Source organism: Trichechus manatus, unplaced genomic scaffold (assembly GCF_000243295.1).
Source record: "Trichechus manatus latirostris isolate Lorelei unplaced genomic scaffold, TriManLat1.0 scaffold00057, whole genome shotgun sequence".
Lineage (NCBI taxonomy): Eukaryota > Metazoa > Chordata > Mammalia > Sirenia > Trichechidae > Trichechus > Trichechus manatus.
The window spans coordinates 12104546-12119653 of record NW_004443993.1 but is presented as its reverse complement, the minus strand read 5'-3'; the positions used below and the strand labels follow the sequence as shown (position 1 = coordinate 12119653).

Genomic DNA, 15108 nt, shown 5'->3' with positions numbered 1-15108 from the left:
CCCCTCCCGTGAGAACCCGCGTGCATACGGTGAGGTATGGAGCGTGGATCCACACATGTACGTCAGCGTGCCCCCACGCCCCTCCCGTGAGAACCCGCGTGCATACGGTGAGGTATGGAGCGTGGATCCATGCACCCACTATGAGAACTGCAGGTGCATACACTCCGGTACGTAGCACGAATACACACTTTGGAGTGTGGATGTAGAGGGGTGACGCGAGGTGGGTCCACAGCAAAGGCACACCCTGCAGAGGGCAGGGGTCACCCGGAGACAGTGAACGAAGGCAACAGGCAAAGGGAGCGCCTGCCACGATTCTCTCAGAGGCTCAGAAATGGAGGGATAGGTTCACGAAGCAGGAGACCTCGCAGTGTAACTCCGGGTGCGGGAACAGCACTGAGTTCCAGGGGAGCTCCTCCTTGCTCCTCAGGGGGAGGGGACACCACCCCCAGCCACACCTCCCCTTGGGGACACTTGAGGACCCTGGGAGCCACACGTCTGTCGTGGAGAAGGACTGTGCTCTCGGGTTCTATGTCCGCGTTTCCTTCGTCTTTAAAGAAACTTCACTTGCCTTGCTGGGGTCGGCGTGTCTTCTCACGGCACAGTCGCACATATTGTGACAGCCGCACCCCCACAAGATGAGCGGATGGGGGAGCCTCTGGGGGGCTTCTCCATTAACAGGGAGCGGCCCCGCCCCCTTGCGGGTCTCTAAGGATCACGGGAGTGGGAGGAGGGCACTTCAGATGGAATTCAAGCCCCAACCTTGACAGTTGCCATAGCAACCCGCTGGGAGGGGGGCCTAGAAACTGACACAACCTCTCTGGGTAAGTGCAGGGCGGGGGCCTCGGGAAGATCTGGGAGGCGGCGGACAAATGGGGCTGAACTGTAAATGCCCCGGGGTGGGGGGTGCCTTTGGGAGGTCCCGGCGTTAGACATCACAGTGAGAAAGCTGGTGCTTTATTAATTATCTTCCTTTTCTGGGACAGGATCCCAGGCTGAGGCCCGTGTGTCTCCAGCCTCTGGCAGCTCTTAAGGCTTTGCAGGCCTGGAGGTCAGCCTAGCCAGGTGCCAACTCTACCATTCTGCTTTCACCATAGTTACTTCCACCAGGATTTTCTATTTATTGCACGAAAATCCTCGTCTGCCATTTGAGGTGGTGATCCCACGTTGCCTTTTACTATTGATTTAGGTTTGGCAGAGTGAGTGGGATGGAGAGAGGAACATTTACCTCGACAACCTCAAGGGGGAGTTAGGAAGATGGTCCCAAATCATCACGGAACAGGTAGGACAACAGGCTAACCCGACACCATCGACTGTGACTCATGGCAACCTCCTGTGTTACAGAGTAGAACTGTGCTCCAGAGGGTTTTTTCTTGGTCGTAATCTTTACAGAAGCAGACTGCCAGGCCTTTCTTCTGTGGCACCACTGGGTGGGTTCAAACTGCCAACAATTAGACTAGCAGCTGAGCGAAAACCATTTGCACCACCTAAGACTTTCTCAGTAAATATTATTACATTATTAGGTGCCGTCAAGTCAGTTCCGACTCATAGCGACCCTATCCACAACAGAACGAAACACTGCCCGGTCCTGCGCCATCCTCACGATCACTGCTATGTTTGAGCCCACCGTTGCGGACGTTGTTGTCAATCCATCTCGTTGAGGGTCTTCCTCTTTTTCACTGACCCTCTACTTTACCAAGCATGACGTCCTTCTCCAGGGACTGGTCCCTCCTGATAACATGTCCAAAGTACGTGAGACAAAGCCTCGCCATCCTCACTTCTAAGGAGCATTCTGGCTGTACTTCTTCCAGGACGGTTGCTTGGTAGATAGTTAAAAAACCAAAAAAACAGTCCAGTTGCCTTTGAGTCAATTCCTACTAATAGCAAACCCATGTATGCCAGAGCAGAACGGCGCTCCATGGGGTTTTCAATGGCTGGTTTTCTGGAAGTAGCACCAGGCCTTTCTTCTGAGGGATCTCTGGGTAGACTTGAACTTCCAACCTTTCAGTTAGCAGCTGAGTGTATGAACCGTTTGTACCACCCCGGGACTCCAGACAACACACTAGCCTAGCTAATTGCTCATTGCCTGGTATTTAATCTGTTTCCAGGCTTCCAGGATTAATAAAATGAGTTTCAAGTCCCCCCCACCTTACCAGAACGAGCTCCTTGGCTCTGGGGAGCGGTGAGCCTAGGCTGGAAGCCAAGGAGGCTGGACTATCCACAAGCTCTCGACGGGCGCTGACGCAGATGGGCGCCTTTCCACACGGAGTGGTCGCCGGGCTGGGGGGCTCTGAGGGTTGGTCCTGCGTTCAAGGAGGAGACATTGAGTGGGGGTGAGGTGGGAGGGGAAGGAGAGCCCTCTCTGTACACCTCTCCACGCTCACCCCGACCTCCAGACCCAGCACCTATGACCCAGTCACCAAGAGGGACCATCACAGATGAGCAGAAATCTAGAGGGGCCCGGGGCGGGCACTGGAGCTCCATGGCTCCCCTAATCTCTAGCTGTGTGACCTTGGGAGGCTTATGAAACCCCCCGTACCTCGATTTGTTCATTCATAAAACGGGTTTAATGTCGTAGTTCTGAGGCACCATCAAATCTATTTTGACTCGAGAGACCCCATGTGACAGAATAGAATTGCCCCATAGGGTTTTCTAGGCTGTAATCTTTACAGGAGGAGCCCTGGTGGCACAGTGGTTAAGTGCTCAGCTGCTAATCAGAAGGTTGGTGGTTTGAACCCACCAGACACTCCGTGGGAGAAAGCTGTGGCAGCCTGCCCTTGTAAAGGTTACAGCCTCGGAAACCCTATGGGACAGTTCTACTCTGTTCTGTAGAGTCGCTGTGAGTCGGAATCGACTCAGTGGCGAGGGGTTTGGTTTAGTTTTAATCTTTACAGGAGCAGAGTGCCAGGTCTTTCTCCCGTGGAGCCGCTGGGTGGGTTAGAACCACTGACCTTGCAGTTAGCAGCCAAGCGCTTAACCGCTGTGCCACCAGGGCTCCCGGGTTTAATGGCAGGACCTTCCATGAGCACTAGACCTTAGAAGAGTCGTGGACACACAGCAATGCCTACACGCAAGTGCTTGGTGTGGTTTTGCATTGAGCAGACGGGCAAAGCTAGGCCAGGGAAGGGGGCACTGCTCCCCCAATGTGACAGGGCCAGCCTGGATTTGAAGCCACTTAGGCTGCCTGTTCCGCATTCTCTGGGCCTCAGTTTCCCCACCTGTGTTACAACGGAGAGCAGGCTGGTATTTCCCACTCTCCTTATCCCGGTGCCCCTCACTTTCTCCCTCCAGCGCCCCCCCCCCACTTGCTCTCTGCCCAGACCTCTTGGCTCCCCTCCTCAAAATCCCGGAGGTCGGGGGCGGGGGAGGCTGGACCCCAACTCACCTCATCCACCACCAGGTTGTAATCACTCTTGTCTTCGTCGCTTTCCTGCAGAGAGAAGAGACCTCATCCCGGCCATGCCCCTGCCTCCATGCCCCCAGACATCTCCTGGGGAGGGGTGTGCACACAGCACTGGCCCAGGGGGTGGGTCAGGACCCTCAGACAGAAGCAGCCCCTTTCCTTCTAGAGGGAGTGGCTGGGTCTCTCGTGGAGGGGGGCCACGGAGAGGAAGCTAAGTGCCCAAGACGTGCCGTGTGGCCCTGGACGACTCCTTGCCCTCTCTGGGCCTCAGTTTACTCCTCTATGCAGGGGTGGGGGGTGATGATCCCCGCCTGGCAGAGCCAGAGACCTGGAGTTGTTGTTACCTCCTCCATTGCTCTCACCCCCAAAGCCAGTCTCCCACCATCTGTTCTACCATTCCCACGGCCCTAGCACAGATCCCACCTCCTTCCACTTCCTCCTTGGGGTCCTGGCCTGCAGCCTTGCCTCTTTCCAGGGAGCACCCCAAGCTGGCCTCAGAGAGCATTTCCTCAGGCCTCAGCAGCATTTCACTGCTGCTCTGTATCCTTCTATAGCTCCCTAGTTCCCTCAGGAGAAAGACCAAGCTCCAACTCCATTCCCTGACATGGAAAACACACTCCTGGGCTTGTTGGGCTGCCCTCAGGGAACTTTTGGTTTGGCTGGAGATCACAGGAAGGGCAGAGTTTGCAACCTGTGGCCTGGAGGCCGAATCCACCTAGCAGGTGGGTTTTTTTGACCCCCGTCCCCAATTTTCTTCTCTAAATCAGAACTAGCTGCCACCTTTGAAAAAGCAAGCAGTCACATAAGAACCCAGATTTAAGGCTTCTCTGAGAGACGGCTGGATTGGCCAGCACCAGGCCCGTGTTCCTGCACCGCTGAAGTCAGCTGGGGCCAGTCACAGCTGCCCTTGCAGATGGGACAAGTCGTCCCCAGCCGGCCACAGTCCTGCCCCCACCCCCAGCTGGGTGCCCTAGAGTTTGAGAATACTGGTGTGTGGCAATCACTCACAAAGAGAGAGGTCCCAGCCCTCTGGGAGGGGATCAGGGAAGGCTTCCTGGAGGAGAGGGCATTTTGTGCCTTGGTAGAGAAACAGGTTTCTGAGAGGCAGGGGGAGCGGGCTCTAAACCCTTTTCGTCAAGTCGATTCTGACTCACAGCGACCCTGTAGGATAGAGTAGAACTACCACACAGGGTTTCCAAGGCTGTAATCTTTCTGGAAGCAGACGGCCACATCTTTCTCCCGCGGCGCGGCTAGGACATTCGAACTACTGGCTTGTAGGTTAGCAGCTGAGCGCTTAAACACTGTGTCACCAGGGCTTCTTCAAGGGGTTCGGGGTGTGGGAGGGGGAGGCAAATGGAACCAAGGCCAGGAGACAGGCAAATGGATCTATGACCCCAGAGACTTCGAGCAACAAAAGGGTTAAGCCTGCCACCACAGGGTCTCTTGTGATTGACTGGTGCCCCAACAATGGGGAGCTATAGAAGGCTCTGGAAGGAGGGAGTCATGGACACAGCTTGGGCTGGGAGGCTCCGAGGGACCGGGCTGGGAGCTGATCTAGGCCACGTGTGCCAACCCCAGACCTCCGCTTGTCCCGACTCACGTAAGGGCCTGATAGATCCTTGTCTTCCACTCTCTGCTTCCCATTGCCACCCGGGCCACTCGGTCGCTCCTCCCCCAGACTCTCAGGGGGCGAGGTGGATGCGCTCTGCAGAGGGACAGGCCAGAAGAGAAGGGTCAGGGCCCTGGGCCTCCAGACTGCGTCCTGGCCCAGACGAGATTGGGGTCCCCTCAGGGCCTCTTCTGACTGGCCGGTGCTCCACGGGCAAATGGGGAGTTGCAGAAGGCTCTGGAGCTGGGCGCTGTTATTAGGGTCTGTGCCTCAAGCTTCCCATCTGGGAAATGGAACCTTCCGAGGGCACTCTCGATGCGAAGCTCTGGACAGACACTGGCTCATCAAAACCTCATAGCAAGCTTGTGGGTGAATGATGGTTAATCCCATTGGACAGATGAGGAAAACTGAGGCCCAAGGAAAGGCAGGGGCTGAGACGGCACTTGTAGCCAACCCACCTAAATGCAATCCAGCACACTGATGGCACAGCTGCTGAGGGTGGGGCCACGGGCCCCCAGGCAGGGCAAAGACTGGGTGGGCTGGCACTGAGACCCACCCCTGAGGTCAGCCCCCTGTGGGGGCCTCAAGTAGCTGTTTCCCCCGTCTCGGCCTCCACCTCCGAGTCTGTACAAGGGGGCTGCCCCAGCAGCGATGATTTCAGGCACTGCGGTTGTGGACCCCTTTCTTCAGTGGAAATCTCATCTCGAAGCCTGACTGATCAGACAGGTAATAAATCCAGCCAGGAGGGATGCCTGGACCTCAAGCTTCCCATCTGGGAAATGGGACTTTCCGAGGGCAGACTGGCTGCCAAGTTCTCGACAGACGGGAGCCTGGACACATACGCAAAGATACACACAGGAGGATCCCAAGCTGCGCTGAGCGTGAGGGGGGCGACTGGGAACTTAAGTGGGGTACAACTGTAGAACGGGAAGCCACACGGCCGTTTGAAAAGAAAGCGGATCAAACAGACACTTGAGCGCACGTGCTCACTGCAGCGCTGTTCACAGTCGCCAAAAGGCGGACACAGCCCAAGCGTCCATCCACAGGTGATAGATAAACGCAATGTGGCAAATCCACACGATGGAATACTACTCAGCCATACAGAGAAATGAAGCCCTCATACACTCCATGCCGTGGGTGACCTCGAAGACTACGCTGAGCGAAATGCGTCAGACGCGAAAGGGCCAATAGTGTACAGTTCCATTTATAGAGGTATCTAGAATAAGCGAAAGGAGCCCTGGTGGCTCAGTGGTTAAGCGCTTGGCTGCTAACCGAAAGGTCAGCGGTTGGAACCCACCCAGCGGCTCTGTAAGAGAAAGAGCTGGCAATCCGCTTCCGTAAAGATTACAGCCTAGGAAGCTCCACGGGGCAGTTCTACTCTGTCACTTGGGATAGTGATGAGCTGGCATTGACTTGGTGGCGCACACGACAGCCACCACAGAACAGGCAAATTTGTAGAAGCAGAAAGGAGAATGGGGCTAATCAGGGGCCGGGAGGAGGGTCTAGTGGGGAGCTCTTGTTTAATGCGCAGTTTCTGTTCTGGATAACAAAGAAGATCAGAAATAGACAGTAGTGACGGCAACACGGCACTCTGGATGCACTTAACGCCACTGAATTTTACACTCAAAAACAGTTAAAGTGGTCAATTTGATGTTATGTTCGGACTCCCCGGGTGGTGTAATGGTGAATGCGCTCAGCTGCTAACTGAAAGGTTGGTGGTTCCAGTCCACGCAGAAGCACCTCCGAGAAAAATCAGCCATCGAAAACCCTACGGAGCGCAGTTCTGCTCTGACACACAAGGGGCTGGCGTGAGTCGGAATCGGCTGAACGGCAGCTGGCAGGTTATGTATGTTTTTACCATAATTTTAAAAGGGGGGTGAAAATGGAGAACCATCAGCTATGTCGTCGTCTGAGATTTTTGCAGAAAAATTATATACACAACTGGTGTTATATTTCCATGGGGCACTCTTGTGGACAATAATACTGAATGGATGATGGAAAAATTAATGAGTGAGAGAATGGATAGCAGAATACCATGGGCATGCATTAATGTATTTCATTGCAAAAAAGCTCAAGATCGAAAAAGAAAGAAAGAAAAACCCACTGCAGGTGAAGCAACTCTTGACTCATGGTGACCCCATGTGTGCCAGAGTAGAACTGCTCTGCTCCATAGGGTTTTCTTGGCTGTGATCTTTATACGTAAGTCGGAAGCTACTTGACGACACCTAAAAACCATCATTACGGAAGCAGGTCACCAGGCCTTTCTTCCACGGTGCCGCTGGGTGGGTTCGAACGGCCAACTCTTAGGTTAGTGGTTGAGCTCAAAGTGCTTGCACCACCCAGGGACCTGGTCCAAGATGGAAAAAAGTTACATAAATAAAACAGACAAGGGTAGACCTGTCTGGCAGAAGCGGGACAGGGCCTCCCACACTGCCCACCCCAAAATGGCTCCGGGCAAGGCAGTTTGAAAATCGCAGTGTGGCTCCGAAGGACCAGCTTCAGCCACGGGCGAACACAAAGCAAATGTCACGTGAGAGGACTAGTCCCCAGGTGCCCCTCAACTTACCCTGCTTGGAGCTCTCTCTGCTGGCAGATCGGGAGTAAGGAGAAAGGGGAGGGGGGAGAAAGAATGAGGGTTCACAATCTCGCGGTGCAGAGGGCACAGCCCTCGGCAGTTTAGAAAGCCTTCTTCCTGCTCTGAATCTCCCTGTCCTTCCTTCCAGCCCCCTTTCTCCTCCACCTCCTTCAGACGGATGGCCAGAGAGGGATAGTGACTTGTCCAAGGACACACAGCCAATTGGCAGTAAAGTTGCTCCCCGCGGCCCCACAGCTCTCCTCATTCCATCCCTCAGGCTTAGACGAGTTCAGGACCTTCCAGTCCTCGTCCCCGCACGCCCCCGGCCAATGCCACCCCATACTGCCCACTCACCTCGGGATCCCTCAGCCTCCATGCCTGCCCGGTCTTCCTTGGCAGCCACTGCCAGCTGAGCCTGGGCGGCCAGTGCTCCAGACAGGGCGAGCAGCCCCGTGGCACTGCTGCCCACCAGCCCGGCAGGGCGCGGGGTGAGGGGCACAGGGGGGGCATGGTGGGACAGCGGCTGGAGCTGCTGCTGCTAGAGAGAGGAGGAGGGATGGGCCAGGGAGGGCAGTGGCGGGCTGCCAGGAGTGCCTGAGCTCCAAGAGGCACCTTGGAAGAAAGACCTGGCCATCTACTTCTAAAAGCTCGGCCACTGAAAACTCTATGGGGCAGGGTTTGGGCAGTGAGTGCAGAGCCCAGGCCAGCTGCCTGCCCAGCAGCCACCCCCCGCCCCCAGCTGTAGCACCTCCTGGGTGCCAGGGTTCTTAGGAGTGGAAGGCTTCGGAAGCCGGGGCAGGGGCCGAGAGGACTCACCCCAATGAGACTGTTCAGTTCCCCAACGGTCACCTGCTTGGCTCGCTCCACGGCCTGTAATACCTGCTGCTGGTGCTGAGGGAGGGGAGACGGGGGTGGTCAGGGCGCCCGGAAGGCCCTCCGTCTGCTCGGAGCCCCTGTCTGCCCCCGCAGTGCCCTCTGGGGCCTGGTGTCTCCTCTCCCACCTGTATCCTCCGCCCACCCCACCCCCAGCTATTCTTCTTTCTCTCCCTCCCTCTACTTCTTCTGTAAAATAAACAAATACGCAGAAAAAGAAATAAAACATATGTGTGCCGTTCAAATGAATCATTATAAATCAGGGTTTCTCCCCCAGCACTGCTGACATGGGGGCCAGATCCTTCTCTGGAGTGGGGCTGCCCTGTGCACTGTGGGGTGCTGAGCAGCATCCCTGGCCTCCACCCACTCGATGCCAGTAGTACCCCCTCCCTAGTTGTGACACCCACAAATGTCCCCAGACATCGCCCACTGTCTTCTGGGGGCAGAATCACCCCGGCTAAGAGGACCTCTGGGTTAGGGGATTCCACTGACCCCCAAAAGACTCTGCATCCCATAATCATCTGACCTACTGATGTCCTAGGACGCTGCCCACATTTAAATCCACACACTGAGTGGGGAGGAGAGAGGAGGGAAATCACAGGAGCTGGAGGGTCCCCTGGTTTACACCGTCTGACCATGGGGAATTTATTCTGCTGTACAGTGTGAGCAGGGATCGAACTCAATATTTTCCAAACAATGAACGCAGGATCCCTCCCCCTCAGCACTGCTGACATTTGGGAGATCCTTCTCTGGGGTGGGGCCATCGTGGGCACTGTAGCGTGTTGAGCAGCATCCCTGGCCTCCACCCACGCAATGCCAGTAGCACCCCCTCCCCCAGTCATGACACCCACAAATGCATCCTGGGAACAAGATCGCCCTGGGCTTACAGCCAGCTATTAATCAATAGCTGGGTACCAACTGTCCAGGTGGAGAAATGGACATTGCCAGCCCCTGGAAGCCCCCATGCAGCCCATCCCATGATAACACCCTCCTTCCCTCCTCCCCACCTTTGTGGAATCATTTGTTTTTCTGTGTAATTGCACCTCTATGACTACCTTCTCAAACCTGCTTAGATTTCCCTGTTTGGAACTATTTTATGGGCTTTTTCGGAAACGAACACATCTGTCCTGGAAGAAGCACAGCCAGGATGCTTCTTAGAAGTGAGGATGGCGAGACTTTGTCTCACATACTTCGGACATGTTATCAGAAGGGACCAGTCCCTGGAGAAGGACATCACGCTTGGTAAAGTAGAGGGTCGGCAAAAAAGAGGAAGACCCTCGGTGAGATGGATTGACACAGTGGCTGCAACAATGGGCTCAAGCATAACAACGATTGTGAGGATGGCGCAGGACCACGCAGTGTTTCGTTCTGTTGCCCACAGGGTCGCTATGGGTCTGAACCGACTGGACGGCACCTCACAACAACATGGGCTTTTTCTATACGTCGTCTTTTATGTCTGGCTTTTTTTCAGTTAACATCCCGTTTTAAGCCTTTATGCATGCTGTGGTGGGGAGTCCCCGGGTGACGCAAACCGTGAGCGTGCTCAGCTGCTAAGCAAAAGATTGGAGGTTCGAGTCCACGCAGAGGCACCTCAGAAGAAAGGCCTGGCGATACTTCCGAAAAATCAGCCATTGAAAACCCTACGGAGCACAGTTCTACTCTGGCACTTGGGTTGCCATGAGTTGGAGTCAACATGACGGTAACTGGTACAACTGGTAAACTTCATGCCAACGCTGGGGAAGAAACAGGTACACCATGGCAGGCGGGAATGTAAAACGGGGCAGCCGCCATGGAAAACATTTTCTCAGGTCCTCAAAAAGTTGAACACAGAACTACCCTGTGACCCAGCAATTCCACTCCTAGGTATAGACCAGAAGAAGTGATGGTAGGCGCACACAGAAACCCGGACACCAATGCTCACGGCGGCACCTTTCACGAGAGCCAGAAGGTGGAAACCACCGACATGCCCATCAGCAGACGAATGGATCAACACACGTGGTCTACACACACGGTGGGATATTACACAGCGGTAAAGAGAAAAGAAGTCCTGGTCCACGCCACGATGTGGATGAACCTTGAGACCATCACGCTGAGTGAGAGAAGTCCATCACAGAAGAACAGACACTGTCTGATCTCCCTTACATGAGATAAGCAGATGTACAGAAACCAAAGATTTTTAGTGGCTACCAGGGGTAAGAGAGGGGAGACAGAGGGAGTTGGGGTTTGGGGGCCACTGAATTTACATCCATGGTGGTGGAATGATTTGGAAAATGATGGCGAGAATGGTTGCACCACAGGAAAAATGTAATCGATGTCACTGAATTGTAAATGTAGAAGGTATGGCGTTGGTAAATGTTCTGGCGTGTGTATTTCACCATAATAATTAAAAGGATTAAAAAAGGAGACAGAAGCACAGAGAGGGTGAGCGGCCTGCTCGAGGTCACACAGCAGGACCTGGACCCAGCTAACAAACACCTTGTTACCGATCAATGAAAAAGCCCCCACTCCTCATGTGGGCTGACAAGGTCCACCAACCCCTCCCTCCATCCCTTCAGCCCCTGGTGCCGCACCCCCAAGCTTCCTAGCAGATCCTGAACCAGACTGTGCCCCCTCTAATTTCCTCCCAGCTCGCCACCCCGCCCCGCACCAGGCCCACTCACCTCCTGGGTCAGGAAGGGGACGATCTGAGCACAGATACCACTGAGGCGCTTCACAATCTCGGCCTGGAGGGGAGCAATTGGGTGGAGACTTGGAAGGGGGCCTTCAGACCAGCCCCTCAACTCCCGACTGGAGCAAGCATTTGCAAAGCTTTGGGGTGAGGGATTCTCAGGGAAACAGGCCAGCCAGGCTTGGACCAAGGGATGGACGCAGACCCTGGTGAGGCTGAAGACAGAACTCGGGGCCTTTGCCCAGCTGATCCTCAGGGCAGCCTTGGGCCTGGAAGATCCGGGCCCGAGGAGGGACATTTGCCGAGTGACAGCCTGAAGCTAGGGGCTTGGAAGGCTTGAGTTCATCAGAAACAAAAAGAAAAGAACCGAGCCCAGAGTTCCAGGTTCGAGCCCTGGCTGAGCTCCAATTCGGCCCTCCGCCTTTTTTGTAAATAAAGTTTTATTGGCACACACAGCCACATACATTCATTTACATATTGTCTATGGTGGTTACAATGGCAGTAATAGTCACAGTCCCTCTCTGGGTCTTGTGTGCCACCTGGGGCTAACCTACCACCTAGGGGAGGGTTCAGAGGTAGAGATCCCAGTGCCCCCCTACTCCAGGTAAGAACCAGGGTCTGGGCCAGGGGCACCGCAAAGGCTAAAGCCACGTGCGTGGGCACGTCCACACGTGTTTTGCGTCTGCCTGAGTTACATGCTATGTGTGTCTGTGTGGGGTTTGTGTCTGAGCTGGGTGTCTCTGGGGCTGTTTCCTGTGAGTCTCTGTTGTGTGCGGGCTGTTTCTGGCAGATGGCGTATTTGTGATGTGTAGGTCTATTTTGTTACCCTGATGTAATAAGGGGCCCTAGTGGCACAGTGGTTAAGCGCTCGCTGCTAATCAAAAGTTCGGTTGTTTGAACCCACCAGCTGCTCCATGGGAGAAAGTGCGGCAGTCGGCTTCTGTAACGATGACAGCCTTGGAAACCCTACGGGACAGTTCTCCTCTGTCCTGTCAGGTCGCTGTGAGTCGGAATCCACTCGACAGCAGTGGGTTTTCGTTTGGTTTGCGGTGTATGTCTGGGTTATGTGTGTGTGTGTGTGTGTGTGTCTGTGTGTGTCTGTGTGTGTCTGTGTGTGCGGGAGGGTGGTGGCCGAGGCTGGGCCCATGGAACAGACCTACACCATCATTGCTGGCCTTTGTGGTGTCTGGCCCAAGCTCCAGGGAGCTCTGCCAGCGAGATCTGGGCAAGAGGCAGGAACCCAATCTGTCAGCCCCTCCCCCACCTTTCCTATCCCCCACCAGGAGGGAGGACCCAGGCTCCCAGGGCCAGGCCAACCAGCAGTCCTGGCCCCACCCTAGGCCCTCCACCCCACAGTGGGGTCTATTCCAGGCACCCATGTGACCACACCATGCTCCGGACAAACAGCCCCCTTCCTCCTACATCAGAGCCAGCAGACCCCAAATGCACCCAGGAAAGCACTCCAGGCACCCCACACGCCCAGCCCCTCCATCTCTTCTTCTCACCCACCCGGAAGTCCCATATGCTTGACCCCACCCACTGATTCTAATATTCTGATGGACAGAGTCAATCTCAGAACCTTGGGTCCATGCTTATCACCTTAGAAACCATCAAAGAACCTCTAGGTCAGCCTCAGAATCTTGGGGCTAATCTCAGACTGTTGGCATTAATGTCAGAGCCTTCGGGTCTATCTCAGAACCTTGAAATCACACTCAGAAGCTTGGGGATGGTCTCAGAACCTTGTGACCCACCTCAACACATAAGTGTCAATCTCAGAATCTTGAAGTGTATCTCAGAAGCTTGAGGTTTATCTTAGAACCTTGAGATGTATCTCAGAACTTTGAGGTCTATCTCAGAACTTTGGGGATGGTCGTAGAAATTTGAGGTCTACCTCAGCACCTTAAGGTCTACCTCAGCACCCTGAGGTGCATCTCAGAACCTTGAGGTGCATCTCAGAACCTTGAGGTCTACCTCAGAACCTTGAGGTGTATCTTAGCACCTTGAGGTCTACCTCAGCACCTTGAGGTCTACCTAGCACCTTGAGGTCTACCTCAGAACATTGAGGTCTATCTCACACCCTTGAGGTGTATCTCAGAGCCTTGAGGTCTATCTCACAACTTGGGGTCAGTCTGAACCATGGAATCAAATCTGAGGCCTTGAAAATAATCTCAGAACCTTCTGGCCAATTCCACATAACCTTCAAAACAGCAAGAGAACTTTCGGGTCCACTCAGACCCTCAGGATCCATCTCAAAACTTCAGACTCTCAGGGCTGAAAGGGAGACCCAAGACCATCCATCCAGTCCCTTCCAGGGTTGGGAGTCTCCTCCATAGCCTTCCTGACTTGGCTACCCAGGTTCTCCTGAGAGTCCTCCTTGGCCCTGCCCACTGCCCACCTCTCTGCTGGATGGCGCCAGCTGGTGGACAATGTCCCCAGAAGTTGAGAATCGTCTTCCATCCATCAGGTACAAAATCTGCCTCCCTGGTCCCCGATCTTCCCTCTGGGACCTTTGCAGAGAGTTTTGGACAAGACACCTCCTACTTGGTGTCCACCCAGTTTCCAGGCCCCCACCATCCCTGCCAAACACCCCCCATCCCCACACACACTCAGTTACCTGCTTATGCATTTCGATGTTGAGCCCGTAGGACATCTCATAGTACTGCAAAGGAAAAGCTAGGATGGTAATATCCAGAGGGCGAAGCTACATCCAGCCCCGTGCTGCGTGACACTGGGGTCTTCCAAGAGCCCCCTGGCTGGGGGAGTCGGAGCAGGCCACAGACCCTCCCAGCCACATGGGGCCCCAGAGTGGACGCCCAGAGGAGGAAGCAAGGGCTCTTGGAGGGGCCCCCTCACTCTGCCCAGCCAGGGTAGGTTGGTAGGAGATGCCCAGAAACCCCAGCCCCTCAGAGATGGACGTGCTGGGGAGAAGAGTGAAGAGCCTTGTCCCATTTCTCTCAAGAGCCTGGAATCCAAACCAGTCCAATTTACAGACAGGGAAAATAAGGCCAACCCCTGCAAGGGGGTACAGGGAGTCAGGTTTACCACCCACAGGCCACCTCTCCCCCCACTCCCCCTCATCAGGACAAGCCCCCCTCACCATGACATAATGTCGCTGCATTTCTGTCTTCTCACTGGCCAGCTTCTCACATTCCAGCTTGAGGCTGGCAAGGAGAGAGCATGGGGTCCTGCTCACCCCTGCCCCCCAGCAGGAGATGAGCCCCCCATCTGAGCCAGTTTGCAAACCGATGGGTCCCGCTGCCCCCTCCCCAGTTCCACAGTAGCCCTTCCAAACCTCCCCCACCTCCAGGTCCCTGTCCCTCCCCACCCCTTCCCAGGCGCCCAATGCCCCTGCACGCCCTGTCCCCTTCCCCCACCTCACCTGCGCTACCACCTGGCAGCCTCCTCTCGCTCCCCCTCAGGAGCCCCGCGACCCAGCCCTACACCTGAAGGCCCCGCCCCCGCCGACCCCCACCACTCAGCCCCTCGCGACCCCTCTTCTGTCCGCAGGGTGAACCCCTGTGTCCCCGGGGCGGGCCACCCCCACCCTCCCCACACCTGTGGTACTGAGCCTGAAGAAACTGGAATTCCTCTTTGATCCGGTCGCAGATCTCCAAGATCGAGAACTTGAAGGGCTGGCCGGACTGGAGCGGGGTCTGCGGGTTGGGAGGACGCGGTGGTCAGAGGTTCCACACGCCGGGGGGGGGGCCCTCCCCCGCAGTCCGGGACCCCCACTCACCGGGTGCCTTCCCTGGGGGTACATCCTGCTGCTCCGGGAGGCCCCCCGCGCCGCCGCCGGGGTTGGACAATATGGGGGGGCCCGTGAAGGAGGGCTGGGGGAGACGCCGGAGAAAGCAGGAGCTGGGCGAACCAGCGGCGGGCAGGGGACCCGGGAGTTCCTGGCGCCCCCCGAGGGCGCCTCGGGACGCAGGGACGGAGAGGGGGCACCCAAGCCCCCTTCCCCGGCAGGGGCGCTCCGCGCGGGC

The 15108-nt window shown here is 55.8% G+C and overlaps 1 protein-coding gene across 2 annotated transcripts in view; it reads right to left on the bottom strand.

The window, feature by feature from the left end:
- TLE2 (TLE family member 2, transcriptional corepressor) overlaps positions 1-14935 on the bottom strand; it is a 26695-nt gene extending 11760 nt beyond the window's left edge. Inside the window, exons 1-11 of one of the 2 annotated variants that reach the window (XM_012556136.1) lie at positions 14862-14935; positions 14681-14778; positions 14223-14286; positions 13740-13784; positions 11118-11180; positions 8401-8475; positions 7939-8122; positions 7576-7595; positions 5001-5105; positions 3383-3427; positions 2151-2300 (exon numbers count right to left, since the gene is read on the bottom strand). In XM_012556136.1, the coding sequence (XP_012411590.1) occupies positions 2151-2300; positions 3383-3427; positions 5001-5105; positions 7576-7595; positions 7939-8122; positions 8401-8475; positions 11118-11180; positions 13740-13784; positions 14223-14286; positions 14681-14778; positions 14862-14885 (873 nt within the window). In that variant the 5' untranslated portion in view covers positions 14886-14935. The remainder of the gene's footprint in view (positions 1-2150; positions 2301-3382; positions 3428-5000; positions 5106-7575; positions 7596-7938; positions 8123-8400; positions 8476-11117; positions 11181-13739; positions 13785-14222; positions 14287-14680; positions 14779-14861) is intronic. The other variant, XM_004378483.1, reaches the window with a different exon arrangement.
- Between the last annotated feature and the right edge of the window lie 173 nt (positions 14936-15108).